The 21,856-nt window shown below is 38.1% G+C and overlaps 6 protein-coding genes across 11 annotated transcripts; 2 read left to right on the forward strand and 4 right to left on the reverse strand.

The window, feature by feature from the left end:
- Positions 1-238: 238 nt before the first annotated feature.
- Positions 239-2,359, forward strand: LOC120006084. Its single transcript, XM_038855957.1, has 3 exons — positions 239-534; positions 1,472-1,593; positions 1,851-2,359. Exons 1-3 carry the CDS (start codon positions 411-413, stop codon positions 2,169-2,171), a joined length of 567 nt encoding a protein of 188 aa, XP_038711885.1. The 5' UTR covers positions 239-410; the 3' UTR covers positions 2,172-2,359.
- Positions 2,360-2,801: 442 nt separating this feature from the next.
- On the reverse strand, positions 2,802-5,999 carry LOC120006085 (sm-like protein LSM1B). The gene is made up of 5 exons (XM_038855959.1): positions 5,603-5,999; positions 5,117-5,185; positions 4,912-5,027; positions 4,760-4,822; positions 2,802-3,357 (listed from the first exon to the last, which is right to left on the reverse strand). The coding sequence occupies exons 1-5, from the start codon at positions 5,661-5,663 to the stop codon at positions 3,280-3,282; spliced, it is 387 nt and encodes a 128-aa protein (XP_038711887.1). The 5' UTR covers positions 5,664-5,999; the 3' UTR covers positions 2,802-3,279.
- Positions 6,000-6,678: 679 nt separating this feature from the next.
- Positions 6,679-12,295, reverse strand: LOC120005121. 2 transcript variants are annotated; one of them, XR_005469733.1, is made up of 14 exons: positions 11,747-12,295; positions 11,348-11,500; positions 10,997-11,209; positions 10,817-10,906; positions 10,530-10,646; positions 10,189-10,458; positions 9,892-10,045; positions 9,675-9,752; positions 8,912-9,012; positions 8,356-8,526; positions 7,970-8,044; positions 7,670-7,779; positions 7,397-7,501; positions 7,092-7,128 (listed from the first exon to the last, which is right to left on the reverse strand). XR_005469733.1 is itself a non-coding variant. In XM_038854592.1 (13 exons), the coding sequence occupies exons 1-13, from the start codon at positions 12,134-12,136 to the stop codon at positions 6,784-6,786; spliced, it is 2,262 nt and encodes a 753-aa protein (XP_038710520.1). In that variant the 5' UTR covers positions 12,137-12,295; the 3' UTR covers positions 6,679-6,783. The 2 variants fall into 2 exon arrangements, 1 of the variants encoding a protein (XP_038710520.1); XM_038854592.1 differs by lacking the exon at positions 7,670-7,779 and having other exon boundaries at positions 6,679-7,128.
- An 846-nt stretch (positions 12,296-13,141) lies between these two features.
- On the reverse strand, positions 13,142-16,072 carry LOC120006192 (phosphopantothenoylcysteine decarboxylase-like). Of its 4 annotated transcripts, none has more exons than XM_038856134.1 (4): positions 15,922-16,049; positions 15,557-15,835; positions 14,813-15,153; positions 13,142-13,671 (listed from the first exon to the last, which is right to left on the reverse strand). In XM_038856134.1, exons 3-4 carry the CDS (start codon positions 15,137-15,139, stop codon positions 13,378-13,380), a joined length of 621 nt encoding a protein of 206 aa, XP_038712062.1. In that variant the 5' UTR covers positions 15,140-15,153; positions 15,557-15,835; positions 15,922-16,049; the 3' UTR covers positions 13,142-13,377. The 4 variants fall into 4 exon arrangements, with proteins under 4 accessions (XP_038712062.1, XP_038712061.1, XP_038712060.1 ...); XM_038856133.1 differs by having other exon boundaries at positions 15,557-15,846; positions 15,922-16,029; XM_038856132.1 differs by lacking the exon at positions 15,557-15,835 and having other exon boundaries at positions 15,922-16,072.
- Positions 16,073-16,779: 707 nt separating this feature from the next.
- LOC120006193 (copper transporter 5) lies at positions 16,780-17,496 on the forward strand. Its single transcript, XM_038856135.1, has one exon. The coding sequence runs from the start codon at positions 16,889-16,891 to the stop codon at positions 17,315-17,317; it is 429 nt and encodes a 142-aa protein (XP_038712063.1). The 5' UTR covers positions 16,780-16,888; the 3' UTR covers positions 17,318-17,496.
- Positions 17,497-17,822: 326 nt separating this feature from the next.
- On the reverse strand, positions 17,823-18,866 carry LOC120006191 (protein LURP-one-related 6). Of its 2 annotated transcripts, none has more exons than XM_038856128.1 (3): positions 18,577-18,866; positions 18,238-18,477; positions 17,823-18,108 (listed from the first exon to the last, which is right to left on the reverse strand). In XM_038856128.1, exons 1-3 carry the CDS (start codon positions 18,856-18,858, stop codon positions 17,962-17,964), a joined length of 669 nt encoding a protein of 222 aa, XP_038712056.1. In that variant the 5' UTR covers positions 18,859-18,866; the 3' UTR covers positions 17,823-17,961. The 2 variants fall into 2 exon arrangements, with proteins under 2 accessions (XP_038712056.1, XP_038712057.1); XM_038856129.1 differs by having other exon boundaries at positions 17,859-18,108; positions 18,247-18,477; positions 18,577-18,865.
- Between the last annotated feature and the right edge of the window lie 2,990 nt (positions 18,867-21,856).

Below are 21,856 nucleotides of genomic sequence, written 5' to 3' on the forward strand. Positions count from 1 at the left end.
AGTAAGATGAGAATACCATTAATGGTTTATTCGGAAATGACCTTATTGGGATATACAATTGGAATGATAAAGATGATATGTATGTGATCAGGATTCGAATGTTCTTCCGTTAAAAAAGATAATCAAATAACTAGTTTAGTGATTGTCTAAATTGTATAAAAGATGCAAATTCCATTTATTATCATAAAATTCGGAAGAACCAAGACATCTTAAAATGAACTCCTTTCTCAAAAAAAAAAAAAAAAGAGCACTCCAATGGAAAAAAGGGAAATTAGAACAATTTGAGGGCAGCAATCGGGCTCTGACCGTGGACTTCTGCCTTTGGAGACTCTCAATACAAGGTTAAGAGGCGGATCAGATCGTGTTGATCGACTGACGAGTGACGAGAACTAGAAAGGAAAAAGAAGAAGATGGTTATTGCATCAGAGATTGTGACGAAACTGGATCTGAAGCCACACCCGGAAGGTGGGTTTTATTCGGAGACGTTTAGGGACACTTCTGTGATCCTCTCCAGGTCTCAACTTCCTCCTGAATGTAAGTACTATTTCACGATCTCATTTCGCTTCTTGTATTGTGTTTTAGATCCAAATACCGTCTGCTCCACTTGTTATATAGTGATTTTCGAACGATTTAGTGGTATAGTAGTTCTGTGTGGCGGATCTATGGATGGGTCAAATTTTTGGGATGAAGCTCGATTGGTTGAAGATGAAGTATCTTATATAAGCAACAAGAAAGAATGTTCAGAATCTGAACACTTTTATCTCCAAATTTGGTTTTCGAGCAAATGCAATAGATCATATAATAATAATCCAACTTCGGATGATCAAAATGATCCAATTTGCATAATACGGCTAATTCCATTCAGGTGGTAAAACACGTTTAGAAACCCTACTCTTAATAATCAGTAAAATTTGTCCTTGTCTTCTCCTCTTGGTGATTTTTGAAGTGATACTTCTTGGGGTTGGATTTTATGGCCGCATTACTGCAAATCTGCTTGGTCTCAGAGTATTGAATATTGACATTATGAAGTGAATTATCAATCACTTGTTTTAAAATTAATCTGCTTGGTCTCAGAGTAAAAATTCTTTACTTGAAACAGCAAATCACATTGAATTGGAATCCAAGTTAATCCCATGAAGCAGCTGTCATTTATTTTTCAATTTGTATGCATTTAGGATCAGGTTCAACATGGAACAATAATGGCTTATTTTAGCTCCGGCAGATCTGATTTGGAGTGAAATTCAGCAAAGGAATATGACGATAACGTCAGGCACATATCTGTTTCTAATGAGTCTGTATGCTATAGAGCACTTCTACATGGAGTTGTAGTTTTTTGAATGGGCAACTTGAACAGTTCAGTCTATTTCAAGTTGTGGAATTGGGTTAATTCATTTTGCTAGCTAACAGGTCTTTTATCCTTGGGATTTCATTTATAATTCAGTTCAGTAATGTGACTCTAGCTTCTTTGCAGACAAGGTTGATCGCCCTATCAGCACGTCAATTTACTTCTTGCTACCGTCTGGAAGTGTATCACACCTTCATCGTATCCCATGTGCAGAAACCTGGCATTTTTATCTGGGTGAACCTATTACGGTATGGCTCATCCATCCTAAATCTAATTGATATTTTGTGCATTTTAGCCTTCTCAGTAGAATAGTCTCTACAAGTGAATGTTCAAATATACTATCAACATATACGCTACATTCCATGTTGTTGCCTCTGAAGATGTTTTTCATTTTATCAATAACGAAGAGGAAGGAGATATGGCATTGACAATTGGGACCTTTGTGGAGCAAAGATTGTCTTCTAGCTTTCACATTTTAGTTAACTAGTTATGTATTTTACTTCAGGTTTTGGAATTGAATGAAAAAGATGGGCAACTGAAATTAACATGCCTCGGGCCAGATTTTGTCGGAGATCAACGACCACAGTACACGGTGCCCCCAAATGTTTGGTTTGGTGCATTTCCAACAAAGGACTTCGACATATATCCTGGTGGGGAAGTGCTCAAAGGTGCTCCAAGGGATGCTGATAGCCACTTCTCACTTGTAGGTTGCACCTGTGCACCTGCCTTTCAGTTTGAGGACTTCGAACTGGCAAAACACTCCGAGCTTGTTTCTCGATTTCCAGCATATGAGCCTCTCATCTCTTTGCTTACATTACCCAGCTGAAAAGTGAGCACGTTTTGTCAGTCACCTGATGCCCTGAAAGATGCAGGCGTGTACTTTCTTTCGCTTGTATAACTTGAATGTAATGTGAGACGGTATTTCCCCAGGAAAGTTGCTGTACTCCTGGACTTCTGTATTAGTTGAAATACACTGGCATGTTAGTTTTTGGCAAATAAAGTCCCGTTTGCAAACTCTGAAATCTTACAATAAAGTCCCGCATTTTGTAGCAGATATGGATACACTTACAATTTGCTTTGCCCATAGATAGGAGGGTATTACTATTTCCAACTTCCCTTCTCAGTTTCCTTCCCATTACCCTCTTAGCATTGGGTGGCGTAGATAACAAACTGATGTATAGAGTACAAACGCCATCATGATTAATCTCCTTAAACATTATATGTTACAATGTTTTGAGAGCCAGGGACGGGTATGGTCAGAAGCTCAGAATAGACATACAGAAATCGAAAGGAACTTATCAAACCAGCAGCCAAAAAAAGATAGGACCCATACATCCTCACGGCAGAAAACCATTGGGCAATACTAAGAAAGGGAGTAGGAATTTGGGTTGGGGGACGGGGGCAGGAAATAAGCTGTGTAAGACAGATGTGGCCATACAGGTTCATAGAAATCATATTGAAGCAGCAAAATCATTAACTTTCTACCAGTAAATGTCATCTGGATTGCATAAATAACCACATTACAAAATGAAGTGAAAGGGAAAGTGCCATTACAAAATGAGGCACCAAAGCATCAAACCACAGCAATTTCAACTTGTGTTCAATGGAAAGGGAAAATACTGACGAGGGGAGGGGAATGAGATTAAACATGTGGCCACAAAGCATCATCAGTGTAACCAAATCTGAAGTACCCAAAATATGTATTGCACATATCAACTTACTCCTCATTCTACATAAATAATGAAACCATTCTCCCTGCCTTGAAGAGTCCAAAAAATCAACTTACTCTCAACCTCATCAAAATCGGTCTTCAGAACTCCCAGCAAGAGGAAGAAAATAAGAACCTGAGCTTTTACTCCAGACTATCGTTACTGGGTCACTGTCGCACAAATATTTGCGGACACAGCAGAGCAGTAACATAACAACCGATATCATTAATCGTAATCCAGGAATTCCATTCTTTTTCTCATGGAGCCCTTCAGAACCGTAGCATCATTTTCGGCCTTTTGAGCCTAACAAGACAGAAGAGGACAAAATTATTTAGAACAAAGACAATACAAGAAAGCAATCCCTTTCTATCTTGGTCATATAAATTCCACCATTAATGAGAATCAGAAACAATGTGCACATAAACAACAGTCAAGGTCAAAAAAGATTTCAAATATTTGTAGCCACCATGTAGAATTGTTTTGCAAAAAGATTTCATATATCTGTTGAATCAGCAAGGCAAAGCAAGGCTGGCAGCAGAAAACATCAGGGCATATGGCTGCAGGCAGGACAGCTAGGGTTGCAAGGAAGTCACTTAAAAGCAACTGTTTCTTCTCTTTATCTTTCACAAAGGATTTATGGGAGCCCTTATAGGATTCGGCTGGAGGCTGAATCTAGTTGTTTTGCAAGGGTTTGAATGATTTTATTTTAGGTATAAGACGTGAGGTCTAGGATTTAAAGTATTTAGAATCTAGGGCTCAGAGTCTAAGATTTAAAGGTTCATGGGATGAGGTGAGTCCAGTAGCTTCATATTGGTGAGGATCCAAGATTTGAGGGCTTAGGGATAAGCCACAATGGAAACTTTTATAGAGATGCAATTAGAGGCGACTTTGGTTGCTTCATAAGGGAATAGGGGTAGGTTTAGCTATCAATGTAGCACTTTGAATCTTTTTCAGTTGAATGTTTTAGGGATAAGAATCCCCACTCAATGTTTTAGGGTTCAGGATCTAGGGAACAATTTAAGGATAGGGTTTAGGGTATAAGAAGGGTGAGGGTTTTAAGGTAATGTCTAGAAATTTTGGGTTTAGGGTTTATAAGAGTTCTTATGGGATTCAGCTTCAGGTGAGTCTGGTTGCTCTGTAAGGGGATAAGGGATAGGCTTAGCTATCAAGGTGGCGTTTTGAATGGTTTCCTAACATATATCATAATTCTGTAGGCCCCATCCCATTGTCTCTCAAGACTATCTTGCAATCTCCAACTCATCAACATTTATTAGCAATGCATCTAAGATAATTTGACTTTTTTAGTGGACATAGCCCTCCAAAAATTCTGAAAAACAAAGCCAGTTCAAAAAATAGTACCTATTATATTATCCATAGAACCAGAAATTAAAAAAGGACATCATGATAAAGTATCAATACGTTCCTTACTCCACCAGTGGAACTACAATCTAGCACGAGTCTAATACTCTAATATCAATCTATACTGAAGGGCACCACTAGTTTAGGCGGTCATGCGACTCACCACCATGCCCAAGGACAAGGGATCGGACAATACAAAAAGCCATTTATACCACATGGGCATTCATGCATGATGTCTCTTTATGGCTTCAACCTAATTTCAACATAGTAAAAAACTCAAACACAATACAAGTACATTGAAATATCGAGTCGAGAAATAACTAAGATAAAAAAATATATCACTGACCCTCTTAATCTCTTCAGTTGACACACAAGTCATGTGTGGAGGAAGTTCTTCCTTATCCAGGTCCTATATTGTTAATAGAGAAATCACTTTTTTTTTCTGTCAGTTGTGATCAATGATAACTCAAGTCTCAAAATAAAAATGATGAATCATACCAGTTCTCCAATCAATACAACATTCTCCCCACGGATTACATAGAGGCCTAAGGGGATGTCACAGTAAAGGTCACCAACAATAACTCGTTCGCATGCACCTTCAAGAACAACATTCGCTGAGCACGGGAGAAAGAGCTTTCATCAGTGAATGTTCTATACGAATGGAAAAATATTGTAAGAAAAAGTAACATCCATGAAAGAATACCAAATTGATCAAAAGACCTCAGCAACCCCAAGAGCTTTCTACCATCTCGAAGCAAGACAAGGAGCTTTTCTGCAAACGACAAACAGTAAGTAGTTTAAAAATCATCAAACAGGCAGCCATTTTTTATGTCAGGTAAGATGCCACTGGTATCGATGGAACAGTTACTACATCTAATACCACCAAGGAAATATAAAGTATGCAGGCAGCAAGTTGCTGAAAATTTGGTTAGACATTTCAGTAAAGATTAGAGCACATATGCCATATATAGCTAAATATCCTCACAATTGCTAGATGATAAAGATGGACCTAAGAAATAGGAAAAGCACACATTCATTGGATCCAATATATAATTTAACAGTAGTTCAGACTTGAAACCCAAAAATACACAAAATTGAGAGAAATCAACCGCATTAATATCCATAGATGTATTTGGATAAAAATATATATAAACATTCACATTCAGATGGAAAAGGGGAGAGAAGTTACTATCAAGATAGCTAGCAAGCGAAGTCGAGAGGAAGATATCTTCAGGGCCAGCCCACGACATGGAGTTCACTTTTGTTCGCTACTCCAAATACCACCCAATCTAATTGCATTGGCTCACAACAACACCTCCAATTAAATCACCCCCTCAAATCTCTCTCTCTATCCCTGTCAATCAATCAAGCTCCAACGAAACCCTAATCTTGAATTTTGAAGATAAAAAAAGGAGAAAACGAAATCACAGCGAATTATGATAAGACTTTTGAGAGAGAGAGTTAGGTTTACACCTTTTGACAAGAAAAGATATCGTCTTTATCACTCTCCTCCCTCGCTTACTCTCTCTATCGTGGACTGATACTGTGCGACGAAGGAAGTGCGAACAAGGTAGAGACTAGAGAGAGCTCCCTTTGACTTTGTGAAACGATAAATAAAAGGGAATTAATCATGGAAATCCTTGATTGAGGGGGGAACTTTTTCTGCACCGTTCGATCAAATCTTTAATCATTGACACGAGATCTCTTTTATTATTTGTTTAATTTTTATTTCATAATAATAACAATGGATCTGAATCCAAGACACTATGGGCCTCCAGAATGTTCGTGGCCCAAAATAGTAGGGCAATATATGGACTTTGACCCACGAACCAGTTAAGCCCCGTCGGATATTTTAAGTTAAGTTATGGCCCAATAAACTTCCTTAAAGCCCATAACTAAGTCCACAATCAGTATATTCCGACCGTTACCCCAAAATCCCCACACTCTAAGGGCTTGCCCGTTTGGAGGGTTGGGGGGTGTTGGTTGTGAGGTGTTGAGATTTTTATATATAACCTTATAGAGAGGTTTTGTCTTAACAGTCTCAAACGCATGAAATGGTCAAGGATTGGGAGGTGTTCGGAAGTGTTGGTTGTGAGGTGTTGGGTTGGGAAGAGTTGGGAGGTGTTGGGATTTTTATATATAACCTTATAGAGAGGTTTTGTCTTAACAGCCTGAAACGGTCAAGGGTTGGGAGGTGTTCATTCCGAACACCTCCCAACGCAACACCCTGAACACCTCAAATGGGCAAACCCTAAAAGAAGACGGTAAGAAAAAGCAAGAAAAGAACTATATAGCCAGTGAGAAAAGAATGACAAGAATATCATTTTTATATACCGTACATGAAGACAATCATAAATTTGTTGTGGTTTTTCAATCTCCATCACCTCCACAACAACATATTGCTGAACAGCACTCAAAGCAACCAAAACATGCTAGAGCAGCACAGAGTTGCGTTAATGCTATTGCGCACTGGTCATTCATCTTCGAACAACATTGGAAGCAGCACATGCAACAGCAGCGGTTGCACATACTGTTACAACAATTCGAAGCTGCCTTGACGAAGATTTCAGCAGCCTCTGGCAATCTTGGTTCTTCAAATCCAGGAGGAACATTTTCTACTGTTGCAGTCAAGTTGCCAAACCCGATAGAAAGGCTTCGCAGCAATATTGCCCTCTGGCCTTTATTCTCTTCAAGTGAATCTTTTTTATGTGATGCCTGTTAACATTAGTCAAATACCCGCTGTTATGGTCGTTTTTCATTTGCAATGATCTGAGAGCTAACCGTAATACAATATACCAACCAGACATTAAAAAAAAAGAAAAGAAAAAAGAAACCACCTCATGGGAACCATAACAATTTAAACTTTCAGTGGGCTTAGTAATTAGTAACTATCGATTTAGTTATAATCTAACTGAATTTTCAGTCATGACCAAAATTTTTAATGCAAGGTAAGCGGCAACACTCTTCCAATACTGATGCATACCTTTTTAACCCCAGATAATGCCATGGCCTTTGTTCCATCAGTCTCAAGTAGCATCATGCAGGTGTACTCAGACGTAACACCAGTCTGTATACTCATATTAGCAACCTGATAATGAAAGATATAAGCATCTCATTTTCCCATGTAGAAATGTGCAAGCATGTAGCCATATCAAATACATTACAAACTTGTAGCATTACTAGAACAAGGAAACCTGAAGTTGGTATTAGCAACAAATTCCATGTTTTCTTTAATCCTGTAATTAAAAGAAAATACCTTCTGGAGCATGAAGAAATGGGGCAGAACTAGAGCTATCAGAATTTTCAGATGCACAGCTCACACATGGCATATGGTCCAAATTAAGTTTGGAATAAAGGGGTCAACCTCTAGACAGGGAAGCAAACAAGAATATAGACACAGTCAAATAAATTTTCTATGAAGTATTCATCTCATTCAGGATTAATTCCTTATATATCTTGAGTACGATTATGTTAAAGTGCACTTTGTTTTCACACATTTAAAAAACTGACAAAGGGAACAAAGGGATGGAAAAAAATGAAACACCCAGCGACCTACCTTCTCCTCGAGCTTCTTGTCTTCTGAGAGCCAGGCCATAGCTGTGAGTAAGTCTATATGTTGCCTCGCCAATAGCTGCAGAGATAGAAAGGTCATGATAGCACAATGAGAAGGAGAAATAAAGCCAGTACAGTAGTCAGTAAATTTTGAATGATGCAAGCAAAAGGTAAATGTACTTAGCAAGCAAAATAGATTTTATATGTAAGGGTCATCATCAAGTTACAATAAAGGGAAATGTGGCATTTTACAGATGTTCACATCAACAGCTAGGTATGGGGTAATTAAGTTCCACAGAACAAGTATGATTGACGGCAGCTTAGTATGATAAAGTAAATGAAACTAGTTGAGACAGAAAGAGAAAAAATGATCATGACTTGACGGCTTACCCTGTCAAGAGGGATTTCCTTCGCCTTTTCTGTCTTCAAGTCTAAAGCAAAGGCACTTAAATCTGCTAGGACACCATTAACTTTAATGAAGTCAGGAAATTTTCCTCGATATCTCCCAGAGAGAATTAATGGACTTTGATATGAAAGGTCTTGAATATGCGGAGGGTACACCTGTTACAAATGTCGTATAAAAACCAAAACCAATGAAGGAAGTTATTGGACAAGTTAATAAATAAAACTCAAGTATCATTTTGATAAAACTTATCAACATAACATGGATACCAAATTAAATTTAAGGCTGATTAGGACAATAGAAGGCAAAGAATACGTCAGATAGGAAGGTCAAAACTTCAGTTTTCAATAATATAAATAGATATTGGGATGCAATAAAATATCTCCCCTATAAATGGAAAAAAAAATCTGACTCTGACAATGACAGAACATTTATTGTTGTATACTCGTATCATAAAAATATAAATGGTGGATGTGTTGTGCAGTATAATAACACTAGGGAGGCAGCTAAAAGACATAGATGGGATGGGCATGACAAACATACCTCCATGCCATCAAGATCATCCAAAAGGTCAATGGCTATATTAGCAACAATGGCTGATGACGCGCTGGCAAAAAACTTCTGCATTCGAAACTCAACTGATTCTGATAAAAAATAACAGAGAAAAATAAAGCATTAAATTAATTGAAAGTATAATATACATATCATACATCAAAGCTAGCTAAACCTATCTTACTGGGGTTTGGGTTTGGGTATGGGGTGAAGGTGCATGCCAAGTGTTGGGCGATAAATCTTGGGTAGAGTTGCATTCTTGGATGGCATATGCTTATCAGTGTCTACAGTATGAGAGGTCTTCTGGGGACAAATTCCTCAGCTAATGCTTTACATAAAAAAAGAGGAAAAAAAAGAACACGAGGTCAGAGGTCAAGAAAATAAGCCGAGAAATGTGTACGGCTGCTAGCCTGGGGTTAAGAGGTTGGAGTGAATTATACAACGACCCCTATATTGGTAAAATTAAAGGGCAGTTCACAAGAGTAGTTCAAGTATGTTATACAACAAAGGGTAGGACTAGCTAGTAAAAATCAAGATTACCAAATAGAGGAATTGGGCCAACAAGTAAGGACCAAATCCCGCCTAATCTTCATAGATCACTGACCTATCAGTCCACTGTCCACTCAAGTAAGATGGTGGACTTGTAGGGAAGAGCTTGATAACTTATTTTCTAAATTTAAAGTTCATAATTGACCTATCTATATCTACCTTGGTAGGGTTCCACGTAATCAAAAAGAAATTAAAATTAACTAACCTACATCATAAGCAGCATCATGTAGGCCTCCACTAATCATTGCAAGCATTTGCAGGAAATAATGATTACAGTATGTACCTACAAAATTTCAAAACGAAAAAAAAGTAACTTAGGCACCACGTAAATTATAAAGATTGGTAACACCCAATATGCCACTCATAATGAAAAGAAAATGGCATCAGCCCAAAGGTTCAAACAGCAAACATCGAGCCATTACCTATGCCAAAAGTGTATATACGAGGTTTTATCGATCCTTTGCTTGGTTGACTTTTCGCAAAATCACAAATCTGTCTTTCATCTTCAACAGTCCCATCAGTAACAAGAAAGATGATAGGAACTGAACCACGACCACTGGATAACATCTCTATTGCCTATAAGAAATTTGCAATGAAGCTTTAGATACATGGAAATCAAGGTTGACATCAAATGAATGAAATGCAGGCCAAGTACACCAAAATGATTTATATCAAGTTGTCCTCAGCCATAACCAAGTAACTCAATAGGAGAGAAATACCTGCTTTAATGGAATCATTATATTCGTAGTGCCCCCAGCAATGAAGTTCATGTTAACCCACTGAATGGCCTTTTCTATGATTTTGTCGGAAGCTGATTCCAATGATGATGAAAATAAATAAGTCTCTCCATTAAAAGCTATAATGTTAAATCTATCTTCTGAATCCATCTGAGAGAGGGCCCCAAATAATGCATTCTTTGTATACTCAAGCGGCTTTTCCTTCATGCTTCCACTTATATCGATAATATATATCACATCCTTTTTGAATACCTATCAATTAAATATGATGAGCACAGATAGAATAAACAAATCAGACTCAGCGAGTAATGGACTAAACCAACCTTCTTAGTCCGCTGATTTCCAGGAAACAGATACACACAGAACATCTCCCTTTGATCAGCATCTTGAACAGATGGAGGTTGCAAAAGAACGCCGCCAAATACATGGCTTGTCAAGACCTGATAAAAGCTCTCAGTATTTTGAATAACAAAAATCCAGCAGAAAACAACATGGAAGCACTCCTCGAAAACATTTTCAAGCAACAACAGAGCGTATATTTTGAAAATCTTGGGTAAGAAATCTTGTGTTCCATAGATCACTGTGGCATAAAGATGGAACTGGAACTTACATCATATGAGAAAGTAAAGTCGGCATTTGACCATTTGAGAACATCTGCTTCATATGAGAAACCAAATTTTCCTACATGGCGTCTTACTTCCTGGGAAAAGTTATAAAGAACAAAAACAAATTAATTGTCTTACTAAACTAAAATGGAGATTTCCAACATCCAAGAGAATCAAAACTATACCTTCAAAGGATGACTACTCATCTTGCATGATATCTGAGTTCCTATGCCAGAATTAACATTCAACTGTATCTTTTCCCTTTTTGCAAGTTTCTTTACAGCAGGCGTTACATGCTCTGGAAAACTGAAGGGAACATTCAAAGAGAACTGTCCATCGGAATACGATAGCTTCTGAGACCAACTCAATCTTATTGAAAGATTGGAACCCCCATCAACCTTGAAAAATAACAAACGCATGGTTTGAAGGATAGTCATCAAAACACATAATTTGAAATGTCAAACAGTTCAAAACTACTTTCGAAGCCATAACTGTAACAACTTTACTTGAGCTACATGTAAAATAAGGAGTAGCACCTGTGGTATTGTTAAGGTGAAAATATTCTGCTTCAGAAATCCTCCATCTTCAGCTCGAGCTTCCTTTTCCATGCTCTTCTTATCATCCCATGAAATTAATTGAGTGGAATAAGATTTTCGAGGAATTTCCACCTCAACACCTAGAATTGAACCCTGTTAGCAAGATAATAGTGCTTAAGAACATAAATAAGTGAATTTTAATTCATAAAAGAAGTAAATTCATTTAATATTGGAGTTAGACATGATTGATACATGAAGCCTACAACACCAGATGCTTAAGAATTTACTGATTATTTTTTTTATATTTCAAACTTTCTTAAGCCATCAACAGCTAAGAAATTCAATATTAGCGCCAAAGAAATATTCCCAACTTAAAAGTTTTTTTGATTCAAAGCACACCTGCTCGCCCATGGGGACGGCGATCCGGCACGGACAGCTCCGGCTGCCCATAACGCAATGGACCCTCCAGGATCCGCTAACCCTAACAAATGCAGTGTCCAAGTAGCAATCAACCTCCAGTTCGATCCCGTTCATCTGGAGAGGGATCAGCGCGGGAGGGTCACACCTGCCGTGCACGTGCGGCTGGTAGCTAGGTATGTCCGGGTTGTCCACAATGACCGGATTCGATATCACAGCATAAACCATCGGAGACGCCGGAAGGAGAGACGCGGACGACTTCTCCATCGAAGGCGGGGGCCTAGGAGCCGCCACTGCCCTGTCCTTGCCCATATATATCCTCTTCGACAACTTCAACCCGTCCTCCACCGATTTCGCAAACTCCTCCGCCATTGATGATTCAAACAGAAATTCCAAAATAACAATAAACAAAAAGCAGATCTCCTGTGCTGATATCTCAGTGATCGTTGAAAAAGAGAAGGAAAGACACACGGAGCAAGTTTTGAGAAGAATTACTTGCGGAGATGGTTTCTTCTTCTTGTTGCTCGTCGAAATTCTGTTCTGCTTTTTTCAAAATGTTTAATGTTTATCGTTACGATCGAGCTGAGTCAGCTCATTGATGGTGACCCGAGGCCCAATGATCGGTGTCCGTCACGAGAAGTGGGACCACTTGATAGTTGCTGACTTGTTGGTTAAGCCGTTGAAACCTGGGTGGACACGTGAAGTGGATTCTGTGGGTCATAAAAAGGCCCAGCCTGTCGCTACTGATGACGTGGCAATTTACCATTACCCTAATTTGTTTGGACTTAAACGCTTGACCGTTGGCTTTTATTTCTTTATTATTATTATTTTAAAGAAGTTGACCGTTGGCGTTTCGCTTGAAAGAGACTTTAAAGAAAAATCTGTTAAAAGGCAACATCAGATCACCGTAGCTGCCTAGCAGGTGCCTTGTTAAACAAACAACTTATTACCGTGAACGGCTACAGAGGCCCAGAATAAGGAAGTAAAAAAATGATGAAATCGTGTGCTGTATAAAAAGAAGAACAAAGCAATGCACAACCTTCTGTGCAATAATAACATCCATAAGAGAGCACGTGGCAAGCATTGTTTTTCTCATGGTCAACCCAGATAAAGAAAAGAGCATGATCAGTGCCATCTGCCACATGCTCTCTTTGATGAAGACCAATGAAATAAGGAACCTCAGTACCAGTTTCAAGGATTCTTTTTCTTTTCCAAGTTGTGGGAAAAAATTCCCACAAAAAGTTCAAAATTGTAAACTCACACGGCATCCTTACCAACACATATATTCTGCTCAAAGCATATAATACTTGATACAAAGAACAATGCAAGTTTTTGCGGGGGGAACTGGGATTTAAAATGTCCAGAAGGAAAACAGGCTTCTGAAACCCACTTCAACCCAACTTTATGTTGTTCTTCACCCAGAAATTTAATAAGGTTCTGTAATCCCCGGCAGTAAAAAGTCATTAGCTCTAGTAGTCCAAGCTGCAGCTTAAACGCCAGTTGGAAACATGTAGTTCATACTTATTGTTCTATAATGCGCTGGATACAGAATACATATCATACAAGGAGTTATCAAGTCCCAATATCGAAACTACCACTATGTGCACACAAAATCAACTGACTCTTGCATCACCTGGCTGATTCCGTGACTCGAAAAAGAGCCTTACACTAGAGTATATTAGAGAAGGTTCAGCCATTGCACCATTTCCATAATCTCCACAAGCCAGCCTCTTTGTGATAGGTGGGATCAAAGTAATCCCAAGCTCATCAATTGACATAAGATGCCGTTCTGTGAAAGGATTGGTCCACATAAAGGTGTTCATGGCAGGTGCAATGAAGAATGGCTTGCTATAATCCCATGCTCGAACAATGCAGGTCAAGAGATTGTCACACAGGCCCCCAGCAATCTGCAATGGAACATACGTTAAAGGATTAGTTTCTTTGAGCAAAATTAAAAAGCCTAACTACTATAACCAACTAGACAAGGCAACATTTAAATATCACACAAAATTATCGTGCCAGGAAAAGTGTCATAGAATTTCAGATACTCGTGTCTACAATGAAATATCCTACGCAGCAATAAAAATTCTTTCTGTCTCTAAATAAGAGTTATGACCCATACTAATTACTTAATTAGACAAGACATAGATAGCCAAAATGGAAACCAAGGAGCACTTGGCCTAGTAGTTGCAACTCCTTAGGATTCCGAATAGGTTAAAAGGTTAGAATCCTCCTACATACTAAAAATAACTAATAATAAAATTAATATTATTCATATTTCATAAAACAATAAAAGAAGCTAAAATGGGGCTTACGTGGTAAGCACATGACTCATTGACATACCAATCTTGTGTTGCATTGTATCAAACTCATGTACATGACGGGTAATTTTGCCAAAATTATTCTAAAAAAGAACTGAGTTCTAACATTCACCATAAAAATTAATGATCTGAAAAAGCAGTTTGCTCAGATAAAAAAATGGCATTGACTACGGTAGAATTCATAATTCGCCTCATCTTGCTTGAACACATCACTAATCATGTGAAATTTATTTCATTTTATCCTAAATTACCCAAGCCAGTAAAAAAAGCAGCAAACTAGGACAATAGAACATTTATGAAATAACCATATCAACAGTTTGGAATAAATGTTTTCAGCATATTTAAATCACGATCCTAGACTGAAGTTAGCAAAAGTGGTAGGGAATAGTGGTAACAGTTGCAGCAATCAATCAAAAAGGTTATGAAAATCAAGGTGAACAAAGTCAGAAACAGTATCATAGTTCTATCCCTAACTCCCTGTAAGCAACAACTTGGCTGACCTACAATTTCAAGTTCACTTTCTCTAAAACAAAATCCTTATTACCAAGACTTCTTGATCTCTTCATACTATAAGAGTATTCCAAAAAAAAGTTAAAAGGACAAAAAAAAAAGAGAATAACTATGTCATCTTAATTGACATGCAGACCATCTCTGTATATCATGTTGTTGACTATAACAAGGTAAACATATTAAGAACAAAATTACCAAGATTTCTCAAATCTATTACCTTTGCAAGTGTGTTAGCTGACAATGGGGCGATTACCATGACATCAGCCCACTGTCGAAGTTCGATATGAAGCACGCTATCACCAATTTTACTCCAACTGGACCACTCATCCTCATCAGTATAAAGAATTACGTCCTTTGGAAGTGATGCTCTATCAATGAAATGTAAAGAAGCCCTTGTGGCAACTGCTTTTACTTCTGCCCATTCGGAGAAACAATGGCAAAGATTCGCAAACTTTATGGCAGCAACACTTCCACTAGCAGCTAGAAGGATTCGAGGTTTCCTAGGACCAGAATTTACTTGAACTGGTTCTGTTTCGACCATCATAGGATCTGCTAATGCTATAACATACATATCCCAGAAAAGGTCAAAAACCAAAATAAATTAGATGTATGGTGCACTCAAAACAATATTACAAAGCTTGAAAATTTTAGGATATTATACTTTGACTGAGAGCATCATTGTTTTCTTATCACCACATATGTCCCCCCCCCCCCCCAAAAGTAGAAAGATTTAGATGAAGATTATATACAATCCGTTTCTTACTAAGTACACCCCATTAATTTTTTAAAAACACACTAAAGTGTGGCGTACATAATAAAAAATGGGTGCAAATAATGTTCATCAAGATTTAATCTAATGTGTAAATAAGGAATGCCAACAAGGTTAAAACATAAAACCTAAACAATGGCAAATCGAAATAAACAAGGGAGTGAATCTGAAACAACGAAAAATGTCACATACCAACAGCAAAGCAGGGATAGGGAGAACACAACAGAAAAGCACAAGGGAAAAGGGGGAGGCAAACGTCTAAATACAGAAAATCGCTTCAAAATCTGATGAGAAATAATTGGTTAGGGCTGATTCTTGAAAAGGAGAGACACAAAGAGAGGTGAAAACTCTAAATCAGGAGTGGTGATGAGAATATCTGGTGATTCTGTTCCTCGTACATCATTTCTTCAAGCATTTGAAACTAATGCTGAATAATCTATATTTTCATCCATTTCTCTACCACAATCGTTCCTGCAATAAATCTGGATCGCTGGTTTTCAAAAAGCACAATAAAATAAGAACTCAAAATTCATATGCAAATAACCTTGATTACGTACTTGTAATGCTGAGCTTCCAACCAATTTGGACTGTTTACACGACTCACGAGTCACAAGAGGACGCTCACCTCTTCTACGGAAAACCGAGTGCTTGCCAACTTTTTTACCCTTTTTTTTTTTTCCTTCAAATTTTCAATGCCCGAAAATTCAACATTCACGCACACACGCTAACAAGTTAGTAACAATGTGTCCGGCCCACTGGACCATTTCGGCCCATTTTTACTATTTTATCATCCTTTAGACCACGACAAAGGCAACGGGCTTAGCTTAACAGAACCGAGCTGTGCCCAAAAGAAGAATCTTTTTTCTTTTTCTTTTTTCAATCAGGCAAAGCTTAAATGCCAGAAAGAAACATATCAAAGCGATAAGCAGGGGATCGCAATTACTATCTAACCAAGCCTATAAATCTGGTAAAAAACAATTGATGAATCTGGTTACCTGTGTGTGCACTGCAGGTTTCCACTTCGGGGCGCGGGCTCACTAGACTCTTGAGCTTGGGCCTATTGGCATACTACAACTGCCTACTCTAACGCTCTTTGATCCACTCAATATATATGTTTACAGGTAACTTTAGTCACACCCTTATATTTACTAAAAATACCCCATCAACTAATTTTTATAAGGGATAATCAATTTAAATAGCAGTGTTTTTAATAAATATAGGGTGTGACTAAAGTTACCTGACGTTTACTCACATGCCCATTCGCTAACGGGCCCATTCGGCCTGTGTACTTTAGTAGACATGCCGTCAATTGGGGATCCACGTGTAATTAATGGATTGCAACAATCAAGCGTTGTTGCAGATTAGTCTTGTAGTTGGAAGACCAAAAGGTCCAAAAGTTCTCTTTATCTACCAGTCTCGGCCAATCCAATCCAATCCAATCCAAACGAAACCTAACCCAACTTTCAAGTTTCTTTTCTCCTCTCCACTCTTCAGTTTCCCCCAAAACACAACACGCTATCGAAGATGATGCACATGACCTTATACTGGGGCAAAACGGTAACTCTTCTCATCGATTCATGGAAGACCAATTCCTGGCCGAGTTACCTACTCACCTTACTCGCCTGCTTCCTCTTCTCCGCCTTCTATCAGTACATGGAAGATCGACGCCTCCAATTCAAAGCCATCACCTCCACGCCATCTGCCCCAGCCTCAACAGCCGCTCCACTTCTAGTCAAACTCAGCGGCTCTCGCGGCGGAAGGCTTGCGAGATTCGTAAACGCCGTACTCTTCGGAGTAAATTCGGCCATCGGTTATTTATTGATGCTGTCAATCATGTCGTATAATGGTGGAGTGCTGTTGGCGATCGTGTTAGGGCTCTCCGTTGGGTATTTCGTGTTCAGAGCCGGAGATGAAGAGATCGTGGCTGTCGATAGCCCCTGTGCCTGTGCCTAATCCCATGAAAGTGTAATTCAATTTGTATGGTCATATTTCTATGATTGGATAACTATTTACGAATTCTCATATCTGCGTTGCGCAGTTTAGAATTCACTGGCTGATTATCTTTGAAACTGTATTGCCGATGGGACCGCTGAGGCCTTATGTTCAGCTTCAACGGACTCCTCTTAAAATTATTATGGGCTTGGTAGATAACTGGCTTGTGCTTGGGCTTGGGCCTAAGTTTACCTTTTCTTTTGCTTATATGGGCTTTGAATGCAAAGGTTTTCTTCTTTTATCAGTTCTATTACTTAAATTTTTTTTTAAAATATCGTTGAGGAATATATTTTTCGTTGGAATCGAATCTTATGCATACGTATTTCTGACTAAGTCAATTGATAATTGAGTCACCTCTATTTTGAAATAAATAGGGAAATGCGTGTCAAAGTTAATATTTCAGAAACCCAAACTACGTATTTAGATTGGTTTAGTTTGCGTGGGTGATTAATTTAAGCATATGAGGTGTCATAAATAACTGTTTATGCTATTTACAAACAAATCGATAACAATCACGTGCCAATTGAAGGTAATAATAATATTATCTAATCACACAATTTCTTTTCAAAAAAAAAATAATAAAAAATTGAAAGCACTATTCGTCATCAACACCTGGTTGATTCACCATACATGTAGTCAAGAATGGCAATGACTCCAAAAACAAAAGCCTGATCAATTCCTGGATACACCACCACGTAATAGAAATCCTTGTTTGTCGTCAAGTACTTCTCCATCTCCTTCTTCACTCCAATCTGTTGTTTCATATTCACAAAGTTAATTCATTTCCACCTCTCTAATGATCGTTACTAAGCATATATATATACACATATATAGGGTGTGTATACATATATATGTATAGTTATATATCGATGTAAACATACTTGAATCACCTGTGCAATAATGTTGCCTCTGCTGCAGTCAACAATGGTACAATCTTTATCAGGAAAGCTGCCTTTAATCTCGAATTCTCCCTGTGTTTTAATGGCGACTCTTATTGCATCGCTCCTCACAAAGCATGAATTGGGTTCTCTTAAGCAGAACACCAGTTTTTGTGATCCTTCATAGTCATGAGCATAGCCTTTCCATTTTCTATGCGTACTCAGAGCCTCAATCATCCCTCCCTAGTACATTCAAAAAAGAAAGCAAGAAAATATGCATTGAATTAAAAGGGAGGTTGAATATATTGAAGAAACAATGATTCTAATCCAAGAATAATTCACCTTTCGGCGAATGAGAAGCAGAGCATCTCCCCTGGAGTCACGTAGAACCAATTCCCCTGTTGCACCAAGGGCTCCACATCCATCAACTTTAAAAACCACTTTTTGGGAACAGTCTGTCACCACAAAACCTCCTCCATTCACAACATGAGGCCTTCTCCTCACCACTAGTATTGTCTGAGAAGAAGAACAGTACATCTTGCTTATGATAGGCATCATGGCATTAGCCTTTGAAACTGAACCCATCTCTCTCTGTTTTTCTTTCTTGAATAATTTCAATCTCATTATAGTCTATAGATACACAACAATGTGTATATATATAAGCAAACTAAGGTGATATATACAACAAAGGGGGTTGTATAGACGTACACTCATTTTTCAAAGGTTCGGCATCTTTTTGACTATGTGATACATACGTATGTATCAAGAAGGCCAATAATTGTATCAAAACAAAAGTGATAGGGAATCCCAGTCATCCCAGAGATTGACATGTCACTCTCTAGTTCAATCACCAAGTTTTGTGAACCCCTATATTCACATCAATCAAAGGACAAGATGAATTACTGGGATAACTAAGATCCCTAACATTTTTGTTAAACTAGAGAGCGACATGTCAGTCACTCATGGGATGACTGGGATCCCTATCACTTTTTAAGTTAGTTAGGCAATGAAGTTACTTTTCAAAAAGGGTATGTTTAGCTTTTTTGAAACTTTGGCAACTAAAGAGAGAAAGGACTAGAAAAGGAATATTTGAAATTAACAAGTTAAGTAAGTAGTGTGTCGATTTTCTTGATTAACAATTAAGTTAGTATCTTTGCATCTTTTGCTGTTTGGCTTGGGAAAAATACTGGATCATTCATGGTCATGCATGTAACCTGGTTTTGATTCTCAATGATGCCACCAGTTGGGGCATCATAACATGAGAGAGTTGGTGGCGTTTGCGCATTTTTTTTTTAATTTGAGCACGTGAATGAAATCACCTTCTCTTGGTCATAAAAGAAGGTTCATCTATGGTAATAGAAATAGTAATTCTACAGTACTACACACATGACACATGATGAATATTTGTCAAACCCAAACAGTATGGGTAAGATTTGGATTGCCTAGCCCTTTGGGTAGTTTTCTATTTCCTTGAAGATCTCATAACGAGTTCCATGGTCGATCAGATGCTGTTGTCTCAGAACAACAAGCTGTCTGGTTTGTTGAATGCAGTACATGCTGCTATAGTATCTCTACCTGTGTTGCATACGCTGGCTTCATTGTTATTGCCTAGTACATATATGGGCTAAAGTGATTAATTACTCTTTTCCTTTCATTGTAATTTATGTAGCATCTGACTGCTCATGGTTGCAAAGAACCATGACTAATGTAGCTCGGGCGATGGTGGGGATCAATGCTGTTATGGTGGGGGCACCTTCGCCACTCAACAAGACCTAATAAAGTGGAGAGAGAGAGAGAGAGAGAGAGAGAGAGAATCTGTCTAACTAAATGGATGCAGCGATGGAAGTAGATTATGCAACTAATTTGATAAAATGTGTAATACAGTGTTAGGCTTGATACTTCCAGGCGCTGGTTGGTGCAAGTCCATCGCGTTACTGTTCCACTTGTTGTTGGTGTCGTCTTAATTTCACAAAATGGCAAACATGAGGTGGTGAACGGCGGTGTGTCAAACCATCAATTGTCAAAGACCCGAATCAATTTTCAATCATTATTTATCGTTATTCTATGCCTGTTTTATCATTTTAAATGCATAACTAATAAATATCATAATTTTTTTTCCCGAAACGCTGCCTCCAGACCCCCACATGGCTTTGCCCATAAGATAAAATCATGCATCCGCCTCTGACTACATGAGTTAATTGACCTTCTAACTTCTAAGTGGTTACCATCTCATCTCCATAATCACAGTGTCAATTGTTCAATTCCTCATCCCAAAAGCTTGCCTATAAAGAGAAACGGACAATTGGCAGTAAGAGCACTTTAGACAACTTAATTGTAAAAAGGTCATGTACATTTTTAAAATTGTAAAAAAGTGCAATTTAAGGGTAATTTGGTCATCTGACTTAAGATATTTTTTAGTTTATACCTATAATACCCTCCTCTTTCTTCTTCTTCTTCTTCTTCTCCCTCCAACTATCCAATTCTAGTGTGTCCTCTCTTTCTCTCATTCTTCTCTACTAAAAGTTATCTCCTTCTTTCTCTCCTTCCTCTTCTTCTTCTTCTTCTTCTTCTTCTTCTTCTGGTTCTCGATCTGGTTCTTCGTTGTCTTCTTCTCCGTTTTTGGCCGAGTTTCTCCTCTCTTCATCTCCTTCTTCGTCATTGCTCAATCTGGATTGCGTCGAGTTGCTCTGCTTCGTTTTTGACAGATCTGGACTATGCTTCGTTGTTCAATCTGGGTTGTGCTTTGTTTTTTTGCAGATCTGGACTCTGGTTCGTTTTTTGCAGAGATGTATCGCTATAGTATCACTATAGTATCACTATAGTATCACCAACACCAAAAAACCACTAAAATGATGAAACTAGTATGCATACTTCATCTTCCTAACTACTTTTCCTTTCTTGATTTTCTTTTCTTGGTTACCTCTCTTGTTCGTTTTGAAAAAACATTTACAAGTGCAGAGATGTATCACTATAGTATCACGAACACAAAAAATTCATTAAAATGATACAATTGAACCAATATGCATACTTCTTCTTCCTAATTACTTTTCCTTTCTTGGTTTTCTTTTATTGGTTTGTACATCTCTTGCTCGTTTTGGAAAAACATTTACAGCTGCAGAGATGTATCACTATAGTATCACGAACATCAAAAATCCACTAAAATGACATAATTGAACCAGAAAGACATGTAATGCTATCAAATTTACATTCTAACATTCATATCATCATTTTATGAGCCAAAAATATAAATTGAACACTAAATTGGATCTTCTATTTAAAAGTATCACTATTGTATCACAATTCGTGGAGAGAGAAAATCAAAATTGAGGTTATTTTGGTAAAAGATGATCCCCTGTGTACTTTTTTAAAAGGATGTTTTAGTGATTGCACTTTTTTACAATTAAGTATAATCTAGTGTACCGGCCTCCAAAAATCCCAAAGAGAAAAGGGGATCACTAAATTGGGCCGGACTGGATATTCTGCTCATTCAGGCCTGCATAGTTGGGCTTGGGCTCTGTTGTTACATTAGAAGCCATGACGTTCCTGTTTCATACCGAGTATCAACTATCAAGTAGTATTATCGTACTGCGTCGACTTACCACAATTGGTCCATAAAGCCCAA

Source organism: Tripterygium wilfordii, chromosome 9, assembly GCF_013401445.1.
Source record: "Tripterygium wilfordii isolate XIE 37 chromosome 9, ASM1340144v1, whole genome shotgun sequence".
Lineage (NCBI taxonomy): Eukaryota > Viridiplantae > Streptophyta > Magnoliopsida > Celastrales > Celastraceae > Tripterygium > Tripterygium wilfordii.

What these genes read in the sequence shown, in the direction of transcription:
- LOC120005121 (XM_038854592.1), bottom strand. Translation starts at nt 12,136, where the DNA reads ATGGCGGAGGAGTTTGCGAAATCGGTGGAGGACGGGTTGAAGTTGTCG. An exon ending in GAAATCAGCGGACTAAGAAG is followed by an intron (nt 10,459 to 10,529) that starts GTTGGTTTAGTC and finishes TTTAATTGATAG; the next exon opens with GTATTCAAAAAGGATGTGAT. An exon ending in AGGAAATCCCTCTTGACAGG is followed by an intron (nt 8,045 to 8,355) that starts GTAAGCCGTCAA and finishes CTATCTCTGCAG; the next exon opens with CTATTGGCGAGGCAACATAT.
- LOC120006085 (XM_038855959.1), bottom strand. Translation starts at nt 5,663, where the DNA reads ATGTCGTGGGCTGGCCCTGAAGATATCTTCCTCTCGACTTCGCTTGCT. An exon ending in GCTTGCTAGCTATCTTGATA is followed by an intron (nt 5,186 to 5,602) that starts GTAACTTCTCTC and finishes TGTCGTTTGCAG; the next exon opens with AAAAGCTCCTTGTCTTGCTT. An exon ending in GAGGTCTTTTGATCAATTTG is followed by an intron (nt 5,028 to 5,116) that starts GTATTCTTTCAT and finishes TCCCGTGCTCAG; the next exon opens with CGAATGTTGTTCTTGAAGGT.
- LOC120006192 (XM_038856130.1), bottom strand. Translation starts at nt 15,166, where the DNA reads ATGTATGTTATAGCATTAGCAGATCCTATGATGGTCGAAACAGAACCA. An exon ending in CAGCTAACACACTTGCAAAG is followed by an intron (nt 13,672 to 14,812) that starts GTAATAGATTTG and finishes GTTCCATTGCAG; the next exon opens with ATTGCTGGGGGCCTGTGTGA.
- LOC120006084 (XM_038855957.1), top strand. Translation starts at nt 411, where the DNA reads ATGGTTATTGCATCAGAGATTGTGACGAAACTGGATCTGAAGCCACAC. An exon ending in GTCTCAACTTCCTCCTGAAT is followed by an intron (nt 535 to 1,471) that starts GTAAGTACTATT and finishes GCTTCTTTGCAG; the next exon opens with ACAAGGTTGATCGCCCTATC. An exon ending in ATCTGGGTGAACCTATTACG is followed by an intron (nt 1,594 to 1,850) that starts GTATGGCTCATC and finishes ATTTTACTTCAG; the next exon opens with GTTTTGGAATTGAATGAAAA.
- LOC120006193 (XM_038856135.1), top strand. Translation starts at nt 16,889, where the DNA reads ATGATGCACATGACCTTATACTGGGGCAAAACGGTAACTCTTCTCATC.
- LOC120006191 (XM_038856128.1), bottom strand. Translation starts at nt 18,858, where the DNA reads ATGAGATTGAAATTATTCAAGAAAGAAAAACAGAGAGAGATGGGTTCA. An exon ending in TGCTTCTCATTCGCCGAAAG is followed by an intron (nt 18,478 to 18,576) that starts GTGAATTATTCT and finishes TGAATGTACTAG; the next exon opens with GGAGGGATGATTGAGGCTCT. An exon ending in TTATTGCACAGGTGATTCAA is followed by an intron (nt 18,109 to 18,237) that starts GTATGTTTACAT and finishes ATGAAACAACAG; the next exon opens with ATTGGAGTGAAGAAGGAGAT.